Here is a 26258-nt window from a genome sequence, read left to right as displayed (position 1 = left end):
TTTAAACAGCTGAGATGAAACGAGACTCTGAGGTAGTCACAAAAGCTTCCTGTGAAAGTCACAAAGCGGGTCTGATACATGTCTGATCATCTTCTCTTGGTGATAGGTGCATATTCCACATGATCATCCTCTTTAACATCCTGTAAAAAACACAAGATAGCAATTTCAATTCAAAAATTAAGACTTAGTTCCATGACATCATGTTGTTTTCTAAAAGCATTCTAAAAGAGTCACAAAAGCATGAACAGTATGTGAACAGGACTGTGATGTCATGAGCTGTCAGAGGAAATACTTCATGAGTGAGCACTGAAAATATTAACTAATGTAGATCTGCTTTAGTTAGACTGAGGAAAGGGTGTTGTATGTGTTGTTAAATATGAGTCACGGTTTCACACACACTGAATACTGATCTTGTGACTTGTATACATATTTAATATGCTGCTGTTTTATGTTTTGTCACACGCACAAGCACACACACTGCTGAAATGGCACACAGATGCACAACATAAATAAATAATAAACAATCTCACCGGTGTCCGTGCTTGTCTTTTGTAGAATGTAGGCTCAATGTAAGTGACCTCGTCTTCATGAGTCTCCGCTGTTTCAATGACAACAATAATAGATTAAACAACTTTGCATTTCTGTGTTTTCAGTGTGTCGTATTGAAGCATCTGTGAGACAATGTAAATATACCAATAACTGCTAAACCCAACACTTACAGACATTATTTTGTGTTCTTTCCTCTGACCTTTGCATGCTGAAAAACGTTTACTTAATTTGGTCTCAGTGATGGGAATTTATCCACTTTTAAAGTCAAAAAAGTATTATTTGTGGATAACTGCAAGACTGTTCTGTGTGCCTATGATGTGCCTATGATCCATCATTTCCAAAAAAGAAACACAAAACCCATGCTAAGAAAACAAGTTGATTAAAAAGATTGAATCCGATATTTGGTAAAATATACACCTAAAGTGTAACATGGGGGGACTTAATTCCCAAAACGTACAAAAATTGTCTGATTTCTTGAATAGTTTTATAATCTGCACAAGTAAATTTGGTAAGTTTTAGTCCAATGCAATAACATTTAGGAAAAAGAGGTCTATCCGGATCAAAATTACTACAACGCAACATGAGCATTAGAAGGAACTATGCTAATAATGTAAACACTCATTATTTTTACAAATGTAATAGCCATTAAGAGATTTACTGTAACACTTACCTTCTTGATCAGTTTTTCTACATTTCCTGCAAATACAAAATATCAGGATTGCAGTCAAAATCAGCAGAGATCCGGCAGCAGCGGCGGAGATCGGCACTATTTTAAACACTGACAAAACAGAGACACAGTCATTAGTGTGACCGACTGATGATAACTGAACATCATAATTAGAAGACGTTTGCTGCTTTAAAATGAACATTTATGAATTTCAAAGTTTTAGTTTATTTTGCTGCCTACAGTGGGTTACAAGAAAAATTACAAGGACACTTTTGTCATTTCAGGCTGAAAAGCAGTCCTACTATAAGAAGAATCATGGTTCAGCAATTGGTCATTTCCAAGCAGTAAAATGCTGAACTTTGTTTTTTTTTACTACCAATCTTTGGAATCAATAATTAAAATCAACACCATGAATAATCACAAATGCACCTGAACATGTGTGACAGAGTTGAGTGATGTTGAGATGTGTGGTCTGGTTTCTGATAGGATTGTTGATCACACAGCTGTAGCTGTTGTTATCCTGATATTCCACCTCCAGAGGTAGAGAGAGACTGATGCTGAGATCAGACACACTGATGCTGGACAATAAACTGTTTCCTTTGTACCAGGAGAGAGTCACATGACCCACATTCACCACTGAACACAACAATGAACAATTCTGCTGTGATGAAGATGATGATGAAGAACAATTTCTGGTGATGTTAGGCTTGGGTAAAGAAGCTGAGAAATAGTAAAAATATCAGAGTTAACAATACTGTTTCAGCTGTTGCGTAAGAGTTTGTGATGTCATTCATTGATTGTTTGTGATTTCAGTTTTTTATAACTGTCTGAGATACCAACCTTGGAATAATTCATCAAAAGGAAACTGTTTACAATTAAAGTCAATATGAAGGTGTATCTCATATGCTATCATTTTTAAGACTGAAAATCTTTAGGATGCATATACTTTAAAGCTATAAATTAAAGAAAGAGGTATTTAGCTCACCATAGACAGTGAGAGTGAAGTTCTTGATCACACTGTTGCTCTGTAGTTTATATAGTCCAGTGTGTTCAGTTCTGGTGTTTGTGATGGTCAGAGATCCAGTCTGATAATCCAGCTTCAGTCTGTCTCTGAATCTCCCACCGAGCTCATTATCATGTACAGTGAATCTCTCTTCCATTACACTGATTTCAACTATTAAAGTGTTTTCAGATCCAAACCTCCACAGAATCACATCATCATCCATCATTTCAGTAAAACCAGATTCTAGAGTGACTGAATCTCCCTCCAGTACTGACACGGACTTCACTTCATCTAAACCAGCAAACACACCTGAAGAACAGAGAGTTTGTCAGATCAGAGATTCTGGTGATTCCAAAACATTTATTTAATGGTAATGCGTCACACAAGTTATATTTTATGAGTAACATATAAAACAAAATAACTTTGAATATTTTTCAATCTTGACACTGTAAAACTATATTTGTTTCAAATATGTAATGGGACATTTATATGTACTTTTTTTTATTTATTTTTTATTTGATGAGCTCATGTGAACAGTTGGACTGCATTTTCTTAAATTGACCTCCTATGATGTAAGACCTGAATCCAATAGATCTTACAGCAATATCTTAGTTTGGTTTTATAATATTATTTTTCTACACAAATCCATCTTATATGCCATGTGAAACAAACAAAGCATGAATATAAAAGCACAAAAACACACATTTGTAACTCACCATTTACTTGCCACAACCCCAAGCAGAAAAAAAGGACAATATGAACCATTTTCTTTGCACATGCTAACATTGTAATGAAAATATCTGAAAGCTGACTATAGAAGTGAGATATAAGAGCTTGTGGATCCTCCCCCCAACAGGATTCGACCACCCTTCGCTGACCACACACTAGGGTTTCACTTAAATTACAGTTACAATGTATAACATTTATTAAGACTCACTGTATAGTGGCAGAAAACATTCTGCAATGCAGTCATGTGTTAAAAGCTTATGGCAGTTTATTAAGTACGCATTTCAAATATATATATATATATATATATATATATATATATATATATATATATATATATATATATATATATATATATATATATATATATATATTCCCTTCAGAGGTTCATTCATATGAACCTCTCATAGAATGAGAAAAGTGTGAAAAAATATAGCCTTTATTGACAAGGAAAATCCACAGATTTTTATTTTTGTGATTCGTATTGGACTCTTTCTCAAACATGAGTACTGCTTTTTTGTAAAAAGAAAGACTGTGTGGTTCCTATGAAAAAAGAAATGATGCCGTCCAATAATACGCACAGGCTTTCCATCCACAAGGTCGAACCACATTTCTTTGTAAATAAATGAAACCAGATTGTTTCGCTTTGACCACACAGGCGGGTGAACTGCGTTCATTCTCTTCGCAAGAAAAAAAATAGCGTTGTTTATTTAGGATGTGGTTTTAAAAAACATGTCTGTGTTCAAATGCAACCAGTGGGCAGTAGGGGGGGGGGGGGGGGGTTAATTAATTGTAATTAATTGTTTGCGTTTTTAGAATGCACTAAAAAAAAAAAAAAAAATTTTTTTTTTTTTTTGGGGTGTGAGATTCCAGTGACTGCGAATCAGTAAAAAACTTCCTTTGTTATGTTTTAAATCCCTTGTAGTGTTTTTTTTTTCTGGCAGCATCCTCATATGCCAGTTTCAAATGAAACGAAACTTGGGCTACTTTCCAGGTCACGTGATTTCGTGAGAAACGATCCTGCCACGAAACTTAAATAGCGAAACTTATATATCCGCTTTATGCACTATAGCTACGTAGGTTTCATACATAACATCGCTAACAAATATTTTTCACTGATTTTGTTCATTTTTATATTTATTTTTATATGGGGTAGATGGTATCATAACAGATACTTGATCAAATAAAGCAGCAAACAGACTAGCATCCAGCAAACAAGTTTTTTTAATAAAATAATAATAATAGTAGTAATAAAATAAAAGCTGTTTTCAGTGTGATTGACCAATAGAATTAGGGCTGATCTTTTTAATTATTGGTTAGTTACACAACACTCTGCCCTCTGCCCCGCCTACAGACGCTGGGATAAAAGTACATCTAGTATCGCTTTCTTGTCACCAGTCACCAGAGCCTACAGGCCTACGTGTTCTTTTCTTTTTCTTTTTCTTTTCTTCTTTCCCCCTTTTATCCTTGCACTGACTGTTTTAGAAAAGAAGGAAATACGAAATCAAAACTGAATGATTCCTGAAAATTTAAACAATGGAAGCCTTCTCTGCACTTGCTCTGTTTGTTTTTCTGATTAATGGTAAGTCATTTGATTCTTTATGTGCAGTATGCGCTTTGCCTGCATGCATAGGCCATGCAATAGGAATGCATTAGTTATAGAAAACCTATATCAATTTAACATATGCTTTCTATAAAAGATAGTCCTGCTTACGCAGAAAAAAAAATTGCATGCATTTAAAATGTGTACCTTGCATGCGACAAATGTATCGTTGCTTTGGGGAAAAATGTCCAAATGAATGTGTAAACATTCGCAGGATTGCATCGTCCAGGTGTTGTGCCCATTTTCGATCCCCTGCCGAAATATTGGCACAACAATACCTGGCTGTAATCGTTTGCCTGTAAGTCACGTGATCGAGCCAAACTAAGTTTCGTTTTTTGTTCGTCACTTGTCTCTTGATAATCAGTTCTCAGTTGATAATCGAGTTGTCTGTCCACTAGCTAAAACTAGCAAACAAGGTTGGTAAGATGTTTTTCAGCAGAACTAACAACATCTAATCGAGGCTGATCATATCTTTATCTATTTGTCCGTTGTAATAAGTTGACTTCCTGGTACTTGCTCTGCCTTTGCACACGTCCCACTGAATCAAATGATCTAACCAGGAACAAACATGATGTAATATGAGCCCTTTGTTCATTGTTTTTTTCTAGGCGTGTCTCTGATTTTCTCAATTTTTATTGAATTGATTTATCAGGTGAACAACAGTTAAAATAATGGGAATCTATTTAGTCCTCACTTTCTTTGTCTTTCTCATTTATGGACGTTTGACTTTGTAACCCTTTCTATTTTAGGCGAACAGTCGAATTTTTCTGTACATTTTAATCTATTTTTCTATTTTCTAATATCATATTCTTAATGTAAAATGGCAAACAGTTTATTGTCAGGTTGTATGAAAGGTTCAGCCCAAATGGCAATTTTTTTTTTTTTTTAATAAATAATGTAGTTCCAGTCACTGGATATTATCATCTGTCTTTTCAAACAACCGCTGTCAAATATAGCCTAAGTAAATCTTCCTTCACCTTATATTTCAAATACATACATACATACAAGATCTGAGGCTGTATGTTTGTATCTTTATTATCTAAGATCTCATGCGATTGGATTTAGGTGTGGTGTTGAATGACATGTCAAATGTACACATGCACATGAGTTATTGTTGTTTGTTTTTGTCCTCAGGTGTGGCTTCTGATGATGTGATATCAGTCTCAATTATGCAGGGAAATGCAGTTGTTCTGTCCTCTGAGGTTACCAAACAACAACGTGACAAGATGCTGTGGTATTTTAATGACACTCTGATAGCTCTGATCAATGGAGAGCCCAGTAAGAGTTGTGTGTATTATGGTGAAGGTGAGATCTTCAGAGACAGACTGAAGGTGGACTATAAGACTGGATCTCTGACCATCACAGACATCAGTCCTGAACACTCTGGACGTTATGAAGCAAATTTCATCCAAAGCAAGAGCACGGGAACCAGCCACAGCTTGAACCGAAACAGCAAGTGTGACGGTACAAAAATCATCAAGAAAACGAGCAACATTGGCGACAGTGTAAAAACATTCAGTGTTTCCGTCATTGGTAAGTCACTTTTCAGTTCCTGTTCATGAAGGTGACCCGCCTAAACGGTGACTTTCAAACCAGTTCAGCCTGTTTCCTTGTTTATAGAAAAACAACATCATAACATATTTTTTGAACAAATTTCATTTCTGCAGACACTCCTCAGTCTTACACTAATGATAATTAAAATATAATTGGTCGACAACATTTCTTCCGTTTGGAAAGGTTTTCCTGCTGCTACAAATAAAAGGAGCTGCCTTTAAAAATGTTATAAATACTGGCTTTTTTCATTTTGTTGTTGTTACATTGTGTTTTTCAGCTTCTCTGTCCGATCCGCTCAGCATCAATGAAGAATTGTTCAATATGGAGAAGGAGCAAGAGTCTGAAGAGAGTATGTTTTTAGCATTCCCTTCCTTTTTTATTTACAATAGATTAGACTAATATATATATATATATATATATATATATATATATATATATATATATATATATATATATGTTTATATATATATATATGTGTGTTCATTTATAAAAGCATACTTTTCTAAAGAACTGTCTGTCTTTCTCTGTTCTAGGTTCAGTACAGTATTTAACTCTTGTAGCAGTAATATGTGCTGGTGTTGGTGCTGGTGTTGTTCTGCTGCTGGCTGCAGTTGTTGGTGTGATATACCATCGCCGCAGGAGCTCTAATAAAGGCAAGTATAACCTACAGATACTACAGTGAGAGAAAAACATCATCTGCATTAAGCAAAGTTGTTCTTTATTGTCTGTGAATTTTTTTTTTTTTTTTTACAGAAGACAGAAAGATAAACTCATCTGAGCATCTGCTGAAAGTCCCAATATGAGGTAAGACTACTGCAGCATTTCCGAAATATACAGATTAGTGCAAATTAATCTTCACCAAAAATGTTTAAGTGAACTGAAGTACGAAAAACTGCAATATCTCCAAGATGCAATGGAGAAATCTACCTATTCAGTATATAAATATATGAACTGTAGCCTACAGTTTACCACTGAATAAATGGAATTTAAAAAGTCATCATAATGTAAAATAAATATTGTAAAGTAGAATCTTATTAAATGATTAATGAAAGATGTGATGACTTCCTGAATTTTCTATAGCCTAAATGTAAACACTGTTCATTTTTCTCTCCTTTCCTTCTGTGAATTGTTGTTTTCTTACAGAAAGAGAGAGGTCGCTTTGTGTAAGGGCATCTCAACAGGATCAGCCCAAATATTCTTCTTCCTTTTCCCTCAAAGTGTGGCCAAAATTCATAAAATTGGTCCAAGTCATGCCCCGCTGTTCAGCCCAGATGCACCTCTGTCCGATACTAGGTGGCGCTATAACAAGGTGATTTGCATTCCGGGCCATAACTTTTGAAACATAATGACTCGCTCTGACTTTTGAGCAGTATTATGCCCTGGTTTAGGGTTGAAAGAGAAAAATGAAAGAGAAAATGACACGGTAGAGTTAATTTTGAAAAGGAAATTGTAATGGACATAATTGATTTACAATGCAGTTGGGGAATAGCTTCAGGAGCAAACAGGGACAAATTTAACAAATTAAAGAAAAGAAAAGAAAATACAATTACTTACCTAGCTCTCTATCCAAAAACAGCCACAAATGGTTCAAACTAAAACCCTACCTCCCCAAAATATTATTAAAAACTAACATATCACTGCTATATATATATACATATGCACACACACACACACACACACACACACACACACACACATATATATATTATTAATACACAATATTATTAAAAGCTAACATATCCCTGCTAAATATATATAATCCTTTCACAAGGCATAAAATGTTAGTGGGTAAAAACCTCAATTATGAAAATGCATAAATCATGTTAACCAAATTTTCTGAAAACCAGCTACAAGTAAAAGTGAAGTGAATAGTGAAAAAAGGCATGTTGTTAATAAGAAACTTTATGTTTTCACTAATAACTTCTTTTTGTTTGTTTTTGTTTTTTTACTTTATCCATATGGAAAATTATTTATTCTGAATTAGGGCTGGGCGATATATCGAACGATATGATCATGCGCATCTAATCAGTAAAGCTGCTTCCGTGATCACCGCTAAAATCTCCATCACATAATTGGAGTGGCATTTAATAGACAGCAGAGGTGGGACTTTCAAGTCACAAGCAAGTCTTTAAGTCATATCCAAGTCCTCAAAGGGTTAAAGTTAATAAGATAATTAAGTGACTAATTAAATGATGATTGTACATTAGTGATGAACTTCTGCTGTTAACCATAAACATCACTGAAGTAAAGCGAAACACAAGAACTACAACTGAATTTAGCCACAGCCTTCAACTGAAAAAAAACCAAACAAAAAAACACTATGCCACCATAATTGTGGTCAGGGTTTGCTTTAGGTAGTCTCTTGGCCCTTTTAGTAATACAAAGCAATTTGATTCAAAACAAACTCAATATTATTTTCGCAACAAACATGTATGCATTGCTGAGTCGAACCTTGCAGTAACAGATGATCTTCTGCTTTTTCTGCTTATAACTCATGTTGACTTGGACATCGTGAGATAGTCTTCTTTGGATTGTTGACTGACATTCAGCTTTTACCAGAGTTGGGACTTTGAAGTCACAAGCAAGTCTTCAAGTCATATCCCAAGTCCTCAAAGGGTTAAAGTTAATGAGATAATTAAGTGATTAAGTGATGATTGTGCATTAATGATGAACACCTGCTGTTCTTGAGAATTACAGAGGATCAGATGTTGATGTTTTATTGGTTAAAGTGATGCAACCATAATGGAGATCAGTGTTTGCTTTAGTGGGGCTCTTGACCCTTGACTGTCATGTTAGATCTCTTAAGTAAGTGCATACAAAATTTGAAAAACTATACTCTGTAGACACACACAGACTTCAAGAACCAGCATATGACTCTCAACAGTGGTGACAATCAACAAAATGTTGAATGCTGGGTAAAACCTTAGTAAAAACTCCCGTCATGCACTGCAGCATGAAAAACTGTCTCCACTGTTGAGGATCGTGTGATAAGTGTGTTTTGTCTAAAAACCTGAACTGATTGTCTCCTTTTGTGTCTTTCAACATTGAAGCATTGTGATTTTTTTTTTTTTTCAGTTCAGTAATAGCTGAGTGTCAGTCTACTATCCAAAGATAAACACAATTTCATGATGTTCAGTCATCATGAGTTATAAGCAGAAAAAGCATAAGGTCATCTGTTACTGCAAGGTTCGACTCAGCAATGCATACATGTTTGTTGCGAAAACAATATTGCAATTGTTTTGAATCAAATTGGTTTGAATTAGTAAAAGGGTCAAGACACTACTTAAAGCATGTTGATTGTTAACAGCAGGTGTTCATCACTAATGCACAATCATCATTTAATTAGTCACTTAATTATCTCTTTAGCTTTAACCCTTTGAGGACTTGAATATGACTTGAAGACTTGCTTGTGACTTGAAAGTCCCACCTCTGATAGACAGAGCCGTAGATCGCTGACAAGCCACGCCATATCGGGTTCATTATCGAAGGCGATTCATCTGCGATAATGAACGCGATATGGCGTGGCTTGTCAGCGATCTACGGCTCTGTCTATTAAATGCCACTCCAATTATAAGCAGGTGATGGAGATTTTAGCAGTGATCATGGAAGCAGCTTTACTGATTAGATGCGCATGATCATATCGTTCGATATATCGCCCAGCCCTATTCTGAATTAAATTCAGTTAGCTTTAATGACAAAATTCACTTTTTGTCTGAGACCTTCTGTCTTTCTTTGCATTTCACTTTATATTAATTTGAATGATATTTTTACAAAATGCATTAATCAACAGGTTAATTTAGAGTAGAATAATGGTGCTGGTGAAATAGTTTTATATAATAACCTGACTCTCCATTTTGCTAGTTGTTAAAGTTGTGATTCATAAGTTTGTTTAAATGTACACTATGTGATATATGTAAATTATGATACGACATAGCTATCCTTATTTCATTGTATGTATGAAGACAATAAAATGCATTAATTCATTAAAAAAATATTACAAGATTTTATTACAAGTAATTTTTTAAATATAGAAAAAAATTATAAATATATTCAACTAAGTATTTATATGGAAATAATTGATCAAAATGAAAAGACATTAAAATAAAGTTTTGAGCTGCAAATGATACCTTGTTGTTTATTTGACATAATTTTGACATGTGATTCATCTAAATTTGTCCACACATGCATCATGTATCTTACGGCAGTAAAACACTTTAAAGAGGATTTTACGACTTCTCTTGCAGCTGAACGCTTTGGGCATGATTTCTTTGGAAGTGTGCTGCTGCAACCTCTCTCATCAAACCCGATCACCGAAGATTCAAGACGGATTTTGCTGTAAAAGCCACACCATTAGACCCATCTTGACAAGATCGCTAATCAAACTTGAGCCTTTGGTGCTTGTACCCTGTGATTGCTGCGTGTGGCTATATTTATATCTTTATGCCCTTTATTAGCAGTCCAAGCACAACACAGTGTTTGTGGAAGAGATTTGTCTCAGTAGTTTGATGAAGGTTGAGATGATCTCAGTAGATCAGATGGAGGTTGAATGCAGTGTTGGTGAACGTTACTTTTAAAAGTGATGCGTTACAATATTGTGTTACTCCATAAAAAGTAACTAATTGTGTTACTTAGGTACTTTTTATGGAAAGGCCCTCTCATGCCAAAAGTGAAATGATTAAGCCTCAGACTGAATGAAATGCCTCTTCCTCTGCACCTCAATATTTCTCTCAATATGTGGACAGGAGAGCTGTCTGTCAATAAATGGGGAAAAACTTAGGCTACTTATTTCAAAAAGTAACTGTGATATCTGCTTTATCTGTGAAGTGACCTTGTGTCCCATTTTGATTGAACCACTAGCTGGTGGTATTTACTTTAGTGGCTATTGAAATAATATAGGTATGTCTACTTCATTTCTATTTATTTACACATAATCTGTTGGTAGTAGTCTTGCTGAAATTATACAATACATGCTTGTGATTATTAAAAAGATGACATCACCTGCATAGACCCTGCATAAATTATTGAATGCGGTGAATGGTACCATCACAATGAGGACACAAATTCACTGTTCAGAACTTGAACTTTCATTGGGTCTCAACATTTGAAATTATTTTTCTTTGTTGTTATTTGCATCTCTGAACTAACTTGTTATGCAGCACTTTATCGCAGAGCACGACTGTCGCTTCTGGAAGTTAAAAATCCTTTTACTTTCCTTCACAGGGCAATTGATTTTTAGCTATTCTGCACAGACCGTCAAGACAGACCAACCACAGACCTACAGTAGCAAACGCTCCACACACTACTCACAATCACGTCTGCGTTGTTTAAATGCTGTAAAAGTGAACATTTGTTGTTCACCAAATAAGAGCTGTAAAAAGCTCCCTCATGATCATATTTATTCGTCTATATGACACGTCTGCAAAAACACAAACAAAACAGGTTTATGTCTATAATGGTTCGTTTGGGGTAAATTGCCACCTCAGAATGGCTAATGTCTTCATTATATTTGTGTTTATTAAATTATAATTAATTGAGATATTATGTATTAAGTAGGCTGCAGTATTAAACATCATTCATCATAACCATCAGTTAAACCTACAGACCAAATAAGTGCAATTATTCAGCCTGAATTTAAAGCTTATTGTCATTATAATAACACCCGTTTAATAAAAAATATATAGGTCTACATATGATTTATAGGTGTTTTTCAGTTAAGTAGGTGCTGTTCCGTTTTTAGACTCAGTTTTATTGGCAAATGCAATATTTCTACATTTGTATTTCCAAAGCATTTGCAGTGTTGCAGCCTACAGTTAAAGCAGTGAGAAATGTATGAAAATAAGAAAATATATTGAAAAACAAAGATGAAATGAATGGCAGCATAGAGAATAGAAGAAAATATTAAAAACTACTCATCGTTTTGGCCACTAGATGGAATCAATATATACAGTATTGAAATGGTTTGGCTTTTGTCATGATCCAAGAGAGCAAAGCATTGGTAAGCTAAATGTCAAATCACTGAACAGGACCTTAAGACCACTTTCTCTTTTGGATGTAATTATGTTTCTTTTTTTTTTTAAATAAAATTGAAAATCCTTTATACTTTCTTATATTATACTTTGTCTTTATTCTCTCTCTCTCTCTCTCTCTCTCTCTCTCTCTCTATATATATATATATATATATATATATATATATATATATATATATATATAGTCAGCAGCTATTTGCACTAAGTGGAAACGTTTGCTTATAACAGTTTAGAACAGTTTGTCCAAAAGCCATAAAATATGTCTCATTAGATTCAGGACTGCAATCTGAGCTGCAAGCTTTTCCCATATTGGCCATTTTGGGCATTGGCCATTTTGAATTTTGTACTACAAAGCTGTATTTTATAAACACATTCGCATAATGTTACTGTAACACTTAGCTTGTTCATCGGCACGAAGCCCTGATACCACATGCTTATAATTTTGGATGTGGTTGACTTATTTTCTCGGGAGTCATTTATTATGATTCATGAATCCCTGTCAAATCCAACGATACCAAACACGAGGGGCTTTACCTTAGGATTTGTGCAATGCTGTGATATAGCATCATTTAAACAACTTTTGAATCTTCAAAAAAATACAATATTTTACAAATGCATACCATTGCAAAACTCTATGTGCGATCTGCACCATGCCCCGAATGTCCCCAAAAAGTTTTGAGAAAATATATAAAGGCATTTTCAAAAAAATTGTCATGAAAGTGGTCTCAGTATATTCATTTGGATCACGCCAAGACCGTAGACAGCAAAGTGGCCATCAAGCTTCCTGTCAGCCACTGTTGATGAATAGCACCTTTGACTCTGTTCTTAACAATTTATTGGTCAGACTGGTTGGGCATTATCGTTCAGATGGTTCTGTGATGATTCATATGCTTCTCTGTCCATAAAACTCAACACTTTCACTTCGACTGTTCTACTGTATATTAAAACCTTTGTGCGGTCTAAGGAAATTTCTGACCAGAGAATTTTACATTTTGAATTTTAAAACATTATAGCTTCACCAGAAAGGTACCAAACTTGGTTACTTTTATGGCAATTGGTATGTGAACACACACACAAAATAATTGAGGGCATGATTCAAAAAAGCTAATTGGTCATAAAAAAATACTTTTTTTTTTTTTTTTTTTTTAATTAATGGGAAATGGAGAGAAAATCAAAAATACAGAATATTTTAAGTGTACAATCTACAAATCCCCCACGATGCAGAAAATATTGCACAGCAATGAAGGGTTGAAACTCTAAAACATCTAGAGTGCAAAATCAACACACCAATACACACACACGCGCGGACACACACTTACACACCTATGAACTGGTGTGACTTTAAAACAGCAACTATGCTAAATAAAATCAATTTGACTATAATGCAGTAAAAAAGTGGACAGCAAGGAAGGGCTAAAACTCTAAAACATCGAGAGTGTAAAACGAATGCATCCACTCACACACGCTTACATTCACAGACACACACACATACTCAAGTGAATTGGTATGGCTATAACCATATAGTCAAAATGATTCAGAAGACTGAAATAAGAGGATAAAATCAGATCAGACCCAGAAGGATTAAACTCTGGTTAAGCATCTCTGTTCATTTTTGTTTCATTTATATAGAATTTTAATGTTTTGTGTAACAAAGTGCTTTCTGTGTTCAGGTTTGAATGTAGTAATAATAGAATAAAACAACAAAAAATATAAACCTTGGCAAAAAGTAGTTTTTGAGAATGCCTTAACATACATTTAAATCCACAAAGTAAACAATTATGTATAAAACAACTAGGGAATTCACAAGCCTCCCTATAGAGTGAAGGGAAGTGTTCACGGCCATAGGAAGAAAAGGCAAAGCAGACACAAAATCTGGATATACCTTCACTTCAAATCTTTTTTAGTTTTACACTGACTTTATATAGGACAAAATAAGGGCGGTGCAATATTTTCAACCAATAGGATATAGATTATGTGTTGAGTATGAGCCAAAACAGCGTTATGTCTGAGGTAAGCATACCTTCAGCAAATGCCTCTATGTATCATCTGCGCTTGTGCGAATGCAATGAGGTAAAGAGACATTAGACTAGAGAATAGAGAGAGAAAGTACAGATGGGAGGAGAAAGAAAACCAAGGAGACAGAAAGGGAGGGCAGGAGTAAAAAAGAGGACAACAACACTCACACCCAACCTAAAAAGGAAACATCTATGGAAGAGAGAGAGTAAGAAGGGAGAAGGGATTGCAAAGAGGCAAACTCACAATAATATCTGACAGAGATCATGATATCTCAAGTCCTATACAAAGAAAACAAGTCCTTTTTTTTGCTCTCACCAGGAGGTGCTATTCTGCCTTCAAATGAAAAAATGGATAGGCCTAGACTCTATTTTAATCTGAAATATTGCATTAATATACTGTACTATTTTCAAAGGGAAAATTTGTATCATAATTATTACATTAATATTAATTAATACCATGAAATTCTCTCAAAATGCAAAAAAATATTACTAAAAAAATATTTACATTTATCTATTTATTTATTTATTTATTTATTTATTTAGTAAAATCGATCTAATATTTTTTCTATATATATATATATATATATATATATATATATTGATTTTAATATAGAAAAAAAAAGTTAAATTTCAGGTGTCCGGTCACTTTTGACAGCAAAGACCATGAGTGTGATTCCCAAATGAGGAGCACACAAGGGTTTAAGTATTTATAGCCCACCCTTTCTGTCAAAGGTGGAGCTTTTATTGTACCTGATTATGGCCTAATTTTGGACACTAGATGACGCTATAATTAACACTAAAAGCCCATGGTGTGTATGCTTTCTAACTAATAAAGTACCAAATGTCAAGATTTATCTGTTTAACATGGCCAGTTGGGTCTAAAAAGTTGTTAACATCTTTCCACATTAACAGCTATTCCAGTTTAACGTGAGTATTTTCTTTCCATTGGAGGCTGTTAAAATAGACTTGTGTTTTTCCAGGTATGAACAATGATATGTCAGCGCTGATAGCCTTGTGGGCAGCACACCGTTGCACTCTCTCTCCCACTTTGCTTCCTGTTTCCTCTATTCTTTCTTATCATATTAAAGTAAAGAAAAGAAAAAACACACCAAAAAATAAGTGGAGACAAGAGTGATGTCCTTATGAATCATTATCACATGATATGTTACTGAACAAAATAGCAGCTACTTTGCTAATTTAAATTAGTTTCACCCAAGACTGATTAAAGTAAAATAAAATGGGTTCAGCATTTTTAGTGAAGGCAGACATGACGCTTCATTTGTACAGGAATGGAAAAAGTCCTTGACCCACACATTATTCACACAAACACAACTAACACCGCTAATAGACTGACATCAACCACAAACATCTAGCAATACATTCTCATGAAGAACTCATTTATTCGCCCAGCAGGTCACACCAAAATTTTGTCACAGCTTTAAATAAATCCAACTAGAGCAGGTTTCAATTTGACTCACAAACCTAGCTTTTAGTGGAGCCAGAGCTTCCAGGGTCAATCTTACCTCTCTATACACTTTAAAAAAAAAAAAAAAGTTGCATCAACTTAAAAAAATAAGGCAACTTATCACAAGCGATTTTTTGAGTAAACTTAACAAACGGGGACTAAAGTCCACCCAACTTAAAATAAAACTTAATATCACAAGTTGTCACAACATAAATAGTCATGTTTACCTAAAAAATATCAGAACAAAATATATTTTGTTTACTGAACACAAGGCCTATTATCTATAAGCATATACAATTTTAAAGTGAAAAAAGTGACATGACAATCAGCCAAGTGTGGAGACTTATACTCAGAATTCATGCTCTACATTTAACCCATCGTGCACACACACACCATCATTTACGCTGCAGCACCCAGGGAGCAGTTGGTGGTTCAGTGGCTTGCTCAAGGGCACCTCAGTCATGGTGTTGTCAGCCCGAGTTTCGAACACACAACCATAGGGATAGGAGTCAAACTCTCTAACCACTAGGCCACAACTTTATATTATTCAAGTCATCTAAATAAATACAAGACCATAACACGGGTCAAATAACTTTTTTTATTATTGAAAGTTTGTGTCCAAAGCACAAGGACATACCAAGTCTTGTATATTACCTTCTTTACTCAATGCATTTTACACTGAACTCAACACATGGTACATAATGCATGTTAAATAAATCCAGTGTTAATTATACCTTCATACGTTAGCAGTCTTGTGGCATGAAGTCACATGTATTTAACATTTTTGTTAGTTTTTAAAGGAACTATTACATGAAAATTACTATATTGCATATTTTAACATCAACCTAATCCACTGGGCAAAGTTACGTCCAGTGGACATCTTTTTATGTCTTTGCAGACTTTGAAAAGACGTCCACTGAGGAGACAGAATTTTTTTATGACGTCTTTTTTTTTTTATGTTTTTTATGTTTTTTAGAAAAGATCATTTTTAGAAAACAGAGCATTTCTTCGCAAACAGACATCAAGATTTTGGATATGCATCACATCAATGGTGACAGTCAGAACAGAAAAGGCTGGAAAATAAGGATGAGTTTGTGCTATGGAGCTCTTTTGATTGTCACCGTTGTTGTGATGCATATGCTAAATCTAGAAGTCTGTGTGTGTGAGTACATGAAACTTTTACTCAAATTATTTCAAATGCATTCATTTTGTCCATCTTCAAAACAAGTATTTTGCTCTTGATGCCTGTTAAAAATATCAAATAAAACTTATTTTGTGGTCTCACATGCTTACTATGTTGATGACTTTCTCAACACCAACAAAGAGCTGATAACACCTGAGTTCTCTTATATTTAGTCTTTCTTTGCCAGAAAAACAGCATTTTAAAATACACCGTTACAGCAGCAGGAGACAAGTTAACACAAGAAGTAACTGGACCAAGATCCCAACTAAAACAAACACTTTCCACCACAATGGTGACTTCAAATGAATCAAATATCAACATTTAAACCTCTGTTAATTCTCAATAAGAGCTTCTCTAGAATGTCTGACAGAAATAAAGTCACAGAACCTTGTAAGGAGGATCTGTGAACGTCTATATCGGACGTACAGAAGACATAAAAAACATTCAAAAAAAAGACGTCATAAAAACATTCTGTCTCCTCAGTGGACATCTTTTCAAAGTCTGCAAAGACATAAAAAGATGTCCACTGGACTTAACTTTGCCCAGTGGATTAGGTTGATGTTAAAATACGCAATATAGTAATTTTCACGTAATAGTTCCTTTAAAAACAAACAAAAATGTTAAATACATGTGACTTCATGCCACAAGACTGCTAACATATTAAGGTATAATTAACACTGGATTTATTTAACATGCATTATGTACCATGTGTTGAGTTCAGTGTAAAATGCATTCAGTAAAGAAGGTAAAATACAAGACTTGGTATGTCCTTGTGCTTTGGACACAAACTTTCAATAATAAAAAAAGTTATTTGACCCGTGGTATGGTCTTGTATTTATTTAGATGACTTGAATAATATAAAGTTGTGGCCTAGTGGTTAGAGAGTTTGACTCCTAACCCTAGGGTTGTGGGTTTGAAACTTGGGTCGGCAACACCATGACTGAGGTGCCCTTGAGCAAGCCACTGAACCACCAACTGCTCCCCGGGCGCCGCAGCATAAATGATGGTGTGTGTGTGCACGATGGGTTAAATGTAGAGCATGAATTCTGAGTATAAGTCTCCACACTTGGCTGAATGTCACTTCACTTTTTTTCACTTTAAAATTGTGTATGCTTATAGATAATAGGCCTTGCGTTTAGTAAACAAAATATATTTTGTTCTGATATTTTTGAGGTTAACATGACTATTTTTGTTGTGACAACTTGTGATATTAAGTTATTCTAAGTTGGGTGGACTTTAGGCCCCGTTTGTTAAGTTTACTCAAAAAAGCGCTTGCCATAAGTTGCCTTATTTTTTTTAACTTTTTTTTTTTTTACAGTGTAGTGATCACTGACTGCAACTAAATCATGTGTTTCCTTGTTATTTGTAGCCATATTAACACTAGGTATAACAGCTGGATTTAACCGAAATGTTAGATTTTGCCATTGCAACTGGAGGAGGAATTAAAAACAGAAACATGAAGTCGAGCATATCACTTTCTAGTGATGTCAGTGCGGTGTTAGTGTGGGTTGTGGTAACTATTTGTCAAATACACAGATGTTTTGCATGTAGCAACAGAAACACTTTTCATTCAATACTCATACTGCTTAATCTCTATGGTCAAAAACAGAGTTCAGCATAAGTCGATGTTATTTAAATACCAGTGAAGTGTGTCTATAATATGTTTTATTTTGATAATCATGACAATATTACACTAAGATTAGGCTGTGTACGAAATTGCATAGTTCTCCGCTACACAGTAGGCATTAATCAGTATACAAGCATCTCTGTGTACACAGTGTTCAGTAAGTATTTGTTTACTGAAAGTAAATATTTCAATGCACCCAAAGTTTAAAACAGATCCAAAAATCTGCATGCAGGCCTGTCATTTTGTCAGTTTTACAGTCACTGGTGTGAACAGGACTTCAGATGTTACATGTAGATACTTCATATTGTCACCGATCCCAAAACTCATCTACAAGTTTTAAAGAACTTGTTGTCAGCAGGAGTTATAATGGATGTCGCAAGAGGGACTGGGACTGGTACTCAAAAAAAAAAAAAAATCATCTCATGGTGATTGGTGCATACTCTACTTGAGTTTCCTCTTTAACATGCTGTAAAAAAATAAAAAATAATATTAAATTAAATATATTTAAATATATATATATATATATATATATATTATAATATTACTGATGATAAATTTGAGATTCAATGTGAATTCCCTGTTGAAAAAACAGCATATGACGCACTCTCGCGAACACGCATGCGACAGATTATGGTTTATAAAGATTTAAATATGGATATTTTTCCTATACAAACTCGTGTAGCGTTTGATTGCAATCAAGATGTTTGATTATGTTTTAGGCATCGTAAACTTCCCCTCCTCCCTTGTTATAACTACATTACAGATGCATGTCTAACGTCCACCTCTGGTTCAAAGAGTGTTATCACCTCTGCTATCTTCTCCAGTGCAACTTTCTCTTGGAGCTTCAAAGAGATTCGAGGAAATGCAGTGTGTTAATAAGAACTCGTGTTCCCTGAATGGATCTGTTGATCTGTTGCTCATTTACTGTTACTGTAGAATGAGTGTCTTGAGTATTGTGGGTTATGAGTTTTTCTCTGAATCACCATCTATCATATACTGTACAAGCACCAGTTTCACTGACTGCTCAGTTGATAAAGAGATGAACAGCTTATCTTTGGAAAAAAATCTTACCGTTTTATGCGTATTTCTGTTGTTGAATGTTGGCTCAATGTAAATGATCTCTTCAGGAGTCTGAACTGTTTGAAAAAAAAAATAATAATAGATGCATTAAACAACAACAACAACTCCATCTTAGCTAGATATGGTTCTTCACAACATATGTGCTGTTATTCTAGGGCTGTTCAAGTAAAACATGTAATGGTTTATTAATTGTGCGGTATGAACATGTTTAATGCTCCATTGGTTTTAATGGCTTCAACAAATGAATTCAGTTAAACTTTCATACAGAAAATGGACTTTAAGGCCATTCTTTGCAGATCATTTATTAACCATACTAAGACAAATGCTAATGTAATTTGCATTTTATTATAATATGATGAAATGTAATAAATTGAAGCAGAAGTAAAATGTCACCCACCAGTGAAACATTTATGCAGTGAAAAACCAGTGAAACATTTGTGCAGCATAAAATGCATAAATTATGAATTCGTGTCTCTGTATTTCTAGTATGCTATAAAGCAGTTTGAGAGATGCAGAATCAGTTTTTTTTTTTTTTTTTGAGCGAGACGAGTAAAGAGCATTGCCCAGTGTCACTTTATAGATATCAGCCAAACAACTTGCCTTTTTGATTAGTTTTTCTACACTTCCTGTATGTGAGAAACATCCCGAATGCAACCACAATCAACAGAGATCCAGACACAGCTGAAATAAATATCAACACTATCAGAGACCGAGAGCCTGAAATGATAGAGAGACACAGTCATTAGTGTGAGTTTGATCTAATGGTAAGTGAACATCCAACTTAGTCTTTGCTGCTTTACTTCTTGACATCATATACTCGGTTTATACTTCTGATTCAGGTTCTGACTGTGAATTTGATATGTTTGCTATAGGTCTTTTTGTCACTTCCTGTTTCAGTGCCACGTTTGTAGTTTTATCAGGTGATTGTCTCCCCCATGTACATGTATTTCCCCTTTTGCATTTTCCGTTGTCAAATGTCAATGTTTTTCTGTTTCCCACAGTCCTTGTTTTTTGGTTCTTGTTTTGACTTTGAGTTTAAAAAAGAATAACCTCTTTCTTTTAGATCTGTCTCTTTGCTTGCTTTCTCTTCTACTCCACCATTATTACAGTGTCACATTTACATTCACATTTGAATAGTCAAATTTAACAGGCAGAGAAAGTGGGACTAATTGTGAATTGAGTGTGTGAAAGCTTGGGTTGTTGACTAAGGAACAAATCAGTGCTAATCAACTGTTTGTGGCCTGTAGATTAATATCATTTCGTTCTGTCTCACAGCTGACTACTTTTCAAACAGCTCTTTTTAACGTAGACATTTTTATTGCCAAGTTCAGGTATAAGGCAGTGGCTGAATAGATTCAAACACAATGTGTGCTCTTTAGTGTAGCTGAATGTATTAAACTATTGGTCAATGCTACGAATAAATAAATAAATGCTAATCTCACCTGAACATGAGTGACAGAGTGTAGTGATGTTGAGATGTTGATTCTGGTTTGTGATGGGATTGTTGATCACACAGCTGTAGCTGTTTTTCTCCTGATATTCCACCTCCAGAGGTAGAGAGAGACTGATGCTGAGATCAGACACACTGATGCTGGACAATAAACTGTTTCCTTTGTACCAGGAGAGAGTCACATGACCCACATTCACCACTGAACACAACAGTGAACAATTCTGCTTTGATGAAGATGATGATGATGATGATGATGATGAAGATGAAGAACATTGTGAAGAGTCTCTGCTGATGACAGGAACTGGCAGATGAGCTGAAAAAGCTTAATAAAATTATATAAAATTTTAGTATTTATTAGTAGCTGTTTCTGACCTTTTTGAATGTGTTGAGGGTGAGTTTGTGATGTGAAGTGAAGTGACATTCGGCCAAGTATGGTGACCCATACTCAGAATTTGTGCTCTGCATTTAACCCATCCGAAGTACACACACACAGAGCAGTGAACACACACACACACTGTGAGCACACACCCGGAGCAGTGGGCAGCCATTTATGCTGCGGCGCCCGGGGAGCAGTTGGGGGTTCGATGCCTTGCTCAAGGGCACCTAAGTCGTGGTATTGAGGGTGGTGAGAGAGCTGTACATGCACTCCCCCCACCCACAATTCCTGCCGGCCCGGGACTCGAACCCACAACCCTTCGATTGGGAGTCAGACTCTCTAACCACCAGGCCACGACTTCCCCTAAAAGTCAGTTGTGACTCTTAAGATTTATAATTTCAAGAAGAAATATGAACTAGAATATACTTTAACTACAATTGTGGCGAGTGGGGCGGGGTCGAGGGACGTGGGAACAAGGAGGGAGGCCGGCAATGATTGGGAAATCAGTGGCACCTGCGACCCACTGCCGGTCTTGAGTCCCACAGAGGAGATGGAAGGATATAAAACTGGAGCGACGACAGTGAAGGACGAGAGAGGACCAGGCCTGGGCTTTTAGTTGTGTTGTGATTTTTATTTGAGCGCACCAGTCGTCCGTGAGGGGCTGGTGCGCTGTTTTGTGTTTATTTTAAATTATTAAAATGTAATTTGATTGTCCGCCGGTTCCTGCCTCCTTCTTCCGGATGAATATTAAGGTTTAATGCATTACAACAATAATTAAAAATATATGTTAACTCACCATAGACAGTGAGATTGAAACTCTTTCTCACACTGTTTCTCCATAGTTTGTAGAGTCCAGCGTGTTCCTCTGTGATGTTTGTGATGATCAGAGATCCAGTTTGATGATCCACCTTCAGTCTGTCTCTGAATCTCTCATCAAGAACATCATCATATACAGTGATGCTGTCGGTCATTACACTGATTTCAGCTATTAACGTCTTGTTATATCCAAACCTCCACTGAATCAGATCATCGTCCATCATTTCAGTAAAACCAGAGTCTAGAGTGACTGAATCTCCCTCCAGCACTGACACTGACTTCACTGTAACCGTATCAGCAAACACACCTGAAGAACAGAGAGTTTGTCACATACTAAGGTTTGATGACTTTATGTTGTTTTATTTTACTAGTATCAGTACGTTGTAAGAACACAAAACAGCACCACAGACAAGAAAAAAAAGATCAATAATAGAAGATATAATAAACACAAAGTTAAAATACATAACGTTGAGAGAATCTGAATCTGTTCTTAAGTTATTCTGAGACGCTCTAGACCTGAATGCAAACCAGATTTTAAATACTTGTTCATTTGCAGTATATCGTAAAATAAAATAAAATTGATATCCATCATATTTCTCATTTAGACATATAAAACTCACATTTATCACTTACCAGCCAGTTTGCACAAACAAATCCAGAACAAAAAGACAACATGAACCATTGTCGTTGAGGTCTGTATGATCATAACATCTGAAAACAGACTGCTTGACACAGCAGAAGTGAGACTCCTATCTGGTGTATAATTCCTTCCCCAACAGGATCTGACCACTCTTCACTGAAACCTCACTAGCTTTGACCACAAATATACTGCAGTAGTCACAAGATTTACTGTTCTTACTGGCAGAAAGTTATCTTTACCATATTTATGAGGTGGATCACAAAGTTTTAGTATTTTCTCTTAGTATTTCACTTCACAAATGGAGCTCAATCTACTTTGTTACTGTGCAGGAGTGTCCCATATATTCCAATGGTTTTACTTGTATTTTGAATTATACATTACACTGTGTTGTGTTTAAGGTTTAAAATAAATGTCTGTAAACTCAATAATTCAAGAATGATGCATGAAGGGTAAGAATACTGCCACTGACTGTTTTTTTGTTGTTGTTGTTTCCCTAAAATCAGTGATGGATTCATCAATATTTCTGGTGGAATGACTAAGCATTGCATAAATGTAAACCTGAAAAGGAGTTAGGGCTAGACAATTAGTCGACATTATCAACAAAATGGACTATATATATATATATATATTTTTTTTTTTTTTTTTTTTTTTCTTGAATAGTTGTTTGATCTAAGTGCACAAAGTTAGTCCACTTTAGTCATTTGAGCTGTGTTTAGTTTAGTATGTAAATACTTAAAAGACAATGGTGAGAAAGCAGCAGTTAAGAAAACATCTGATTAGTGCAACATCTTTGCAATCGGCACTACAGTCATGTCACTTTAATACTTTAAGACTTAAACAATGATGCTGAAATTTCAGCTTGGCATCACAGAAATTAATGATATTTAAAATTATATAATAATAATAATAATAATAATAATACAAACATTATTTTACATTTCAGAAATATTACACTTTTTTCATATAAATGCAGGCTTGATAAATGCAGGCATAATACTTTCATAATGCTGCATAATTATCACAAATGGTAATATAATAAAGTCCTTTCACGTCACCATTTCGCCAGCATACACTTCACATAACCATTCTGTGGTGTCAATTGGGCTTCATTAACTATGATAGTTTGATAGTCGACTGATTTTGAGTGCTTAGAAAAGCGCTATATAAATGTAAGGAATTATTATTATTATTATTATTATTATTATTATTATGAACCAGAAAAGGCTGTAGCCTACCATACATAAATATGCATTAATTAAATACTGATTACCATTATTGCGACTTTTAGCGCTGTTTGTGTAGTGCTTTTTTAGTCAATTAGCATCCATTTTCTCAGTGATGTAATAAATGAGACAAACAGCAGATCAGTAGCCCGAGTTCTCACTGTTTCTAGACAATTCTGTGAATAATTACCAGATATTCAATTATCGGTAAGAGTCAGCAATCTCTAAAGAAAATGTACCCTGATTTTACTATGGCAAATATAAGTTAACGATAGCGTTTATAATTTAACCACAGTAGTCACAAATGTACATTTGTCTGATACGTCATGAAATGTTCTTTATAAGTCAACACAGGTCACAAGTTAGCATGGTGACATTTCCTCGATTCAGCCAGCTGCACAATGTGACGTTGAATGTCCTGTCTTCAATCCAGAAATCTGGAGCTGAATCAGTGTAGATTGGTGTTCGAAAGCAGCGCCAACACATACTTACTTTATTATTATTTTTTTTTTCTTATCCTACTTCAGCCGCTACAGGTGATCATACCAATAACTTGTAATCTTTACAAGAATATAAAAATCATGCAATGAGCAAGTCTTAGTTTAATAGTATTACGTCAGTTTGTGCTTTCAGAATCGGCGAATCTGCTGCGGTCGTTCCATCACATCTGCAGAGGAGACTTAAACCAGGAAGTTGGTCACCAGATAACACAGTAACCAGTTAAACAATAAAACCGGGTCGGGGCCATGACCCACCACGGATGTGTGCCGTGTAAATAAGGGGTAAAATATTTTTTCAGTGTAGTAACTTTACTGATTATAATAGGAGTGTTTTGAAAGAATCAGGGAAAATAGGCAGTAGCTACTCACGGATTGACACAGCAGTGAAGCAAGATTGCAAGAAGAACAGAGACAAGGAAGCAAAAATTGAAGAAAGAGTATATTAGGAAAGAATATGTGTTGTCTGTATGGAGCCATTTTCCAATTCATAATCCAGTTCACAGTCTCTGGGCACTTCATGTATTTGACATCAGTTTAAATGGGATTTCTTATTCTTGCAGACGGCTCAGTACGAAGAGTACGCAGTTTGCGTAGGGCACCGACACCCAGGGGGACACCATCCAAGTTGCTCAACAAAAAAATAGTTTGTTTTATATTTATATTAACATATACGTATACGTAAATAAACATGTAAACATGAATATATATATAAAAAAATAACCATGATTTTACTATGAAAAAAAAAACATGTTTCTTGTGGCAATGGTAACTACAAATTAACCATGGCTTTGATACTTCAAATCGCTTCAAATAATAATTTACGAAGTATTTGAATAATATTTTTGTGTTAATAAAAACAGACCTAAGCGAACAACAACCTTTTAAAAAATCCATAAAATGCATTATATAAAAACAACGAGGCAATAATGATTGGTTAATTAATAATAGTTGAATAACACGGTTAAAATACATAATATAATACAAAATAAATAATTAATTTACATAACATAGGCTATTATTACAAATGCTTGCAAAGGGCGCCAGAGGTCTGATAACTGCTGTTGTAACACTTACATGACGATCACATTCTTGTTTAATATTGACCAAACAATTAATTCAAATATCCACTTAATCTTTCATTGTTGGCCACCTTTTTGCGATAGAAATGCTAGCTAGCCTCTATCATTTCTTCAACAAAAACATGCTGACATCACAACCCTTACAAAGACTAATGTCTTGTTTTTATTGAAGTATAATATTCTTTTGTGTCATTTCTGAATGCTTGAGACTATAAAATATATATATTTTTTACTTCCATAATAATTTGAGGAGGGGACATAACAATACAAATTCTGCTTAGGGCACCCATTTGGCCAGCAGCATTCCATATTCTTAAAAAATAAAATAATACATAAAGAAAAAACATGGATCCAATTCATATAGAATTAACTGTAGGTAAAAAAAAAAGAAAAAAGCTGTACAAAACATAATCCAAATTATGCATTAATTTAGCAGCATTACAAATGAAAAAAGAAGAAGGTATACAGCTTTGAATACAAGAGTAAATAAATAAAATACAAACATAATTAAAATAAAAGAAAAGAAAACTACAATAGAAGGCCGTGAATATGATTATGAATACGAATATGAATAAATAGCCTAAATAGCTACTAATTTGCAAACCACTAATAAAACATAATTACAGAAAAACAAACTGATAAAAATATAAATAGAAGCCCGTGAATATGAATACGA

General features: G+C 34.8%; 3 protein-coding genes across 5 annotated transcripts in view; 2 read left to right on the top strand and 1 right to left on the bottom strand.

Moving 5' to 3' along the window:
• Positions 1-23223, bottom strand: part of LOC132160279 (natural killer cell receptor 2B4-like) — a 69387-nt gene extending 46164 nt beyond the window's left edge. Inside the window, exons 1-2 of the mRNA XM_059570026.1 lie at positions 22774-23223; positions 2202-2528 (exon numbers count right to left, since the gene is read on the bottom strand). Of these exons, the coding sequence (XP_059426009.1) occupies positions 2202-2528; positions 22774-22846 (400 nt within the window). The 5' untranslated portion in view covers positions 22847-23223. The remainder of the gene's footprint in view (positions 1-2201; positions 2529-22773) is intronic.
• Positions 1-26258, top strand: part of LOC132160320 (uncharacterized) — a 219821-nt gene that overhangs the window by 140825 nt on the left and 52738 nt on the right. The gene's annotated exons all lie outside the window — the stretch shown is intronic.
• LOC132160322 (uncharacterized) lies at positions 4403-10700 on the top strand. Of its 3 annotated transcripts, XR_009437962.1 has the most exons (7): positions 4403-4527; positions 5683-6081; positions 6380-6451; positions 6636-6755; positions 6856-6906; positions 7246-7411; positions 10347-10700. XR_009437962.1 is itself a non-coding variant. In XM_059570091.1 (6 exons), the coding sequence occupies exons 1-5, from the start codon at positions 4482-4484 to the stop codon at positions 6903-6905; spliced, it is 687 nt and encodes a 228-aa protein (XP_059426074.1). In that variant the 5' UTR covers positions 4403-4481; the 3' UTR covers position 6906; positions 10347-10700. The 3 variants fall into 3 exon arrangements, 2 of the variants coding, with proteins under 2 accessions (XP_059426074.1, XP_059426073.1); XM_059570091.1 differs by lacking the exon at positions 7246-7411; XM_059570090.1 differs by lacking the exon at positions 10347-10700 and having other exon boundaries at positions 7246-7903.

The sequence above is a fragment of the Carassius carassius genome, chromosome 16 (assembly GCF_963082965.1).
Source record: "Carassius carassius chromosome 16, fCarCar2.1, whole genome shotgun sequence".
Taxonomy (NCBI): Eukaryota; Metazoa; Chordata; class Actinopteri; order Cypriniformes; family Cyprinidae; genus Carassius; species Carassius carassius.
Note: the sequence above shows the minus strand (reverse complement) of the source record. Positions and strands in the feature narration are given on the sequence as shown.

Coding starts and splice junctions, on each gene's coding strand:
- LOC132160322 (XM_059570091.1), top strand. CDS start 4,482: ATGGAAGCCTTCTCTGCACTTGCTCTGTTTGTTTTTCTGATTAATG. Junction 4,528..5,682: donor GTTTGTTTTTCTGATTAATG/GTAAGTCATTTG, acceptor TTTTGTCCTCAG/GTGTGGCTTCTGATGATGTG. Junction 6,452..6,635: donor GGAGCAAGAGTCTGAAGAGA/GTATGTTTTTAG, acceptor TCTCTGTTCTAG/GTTCAGTACAGTATTTAACT.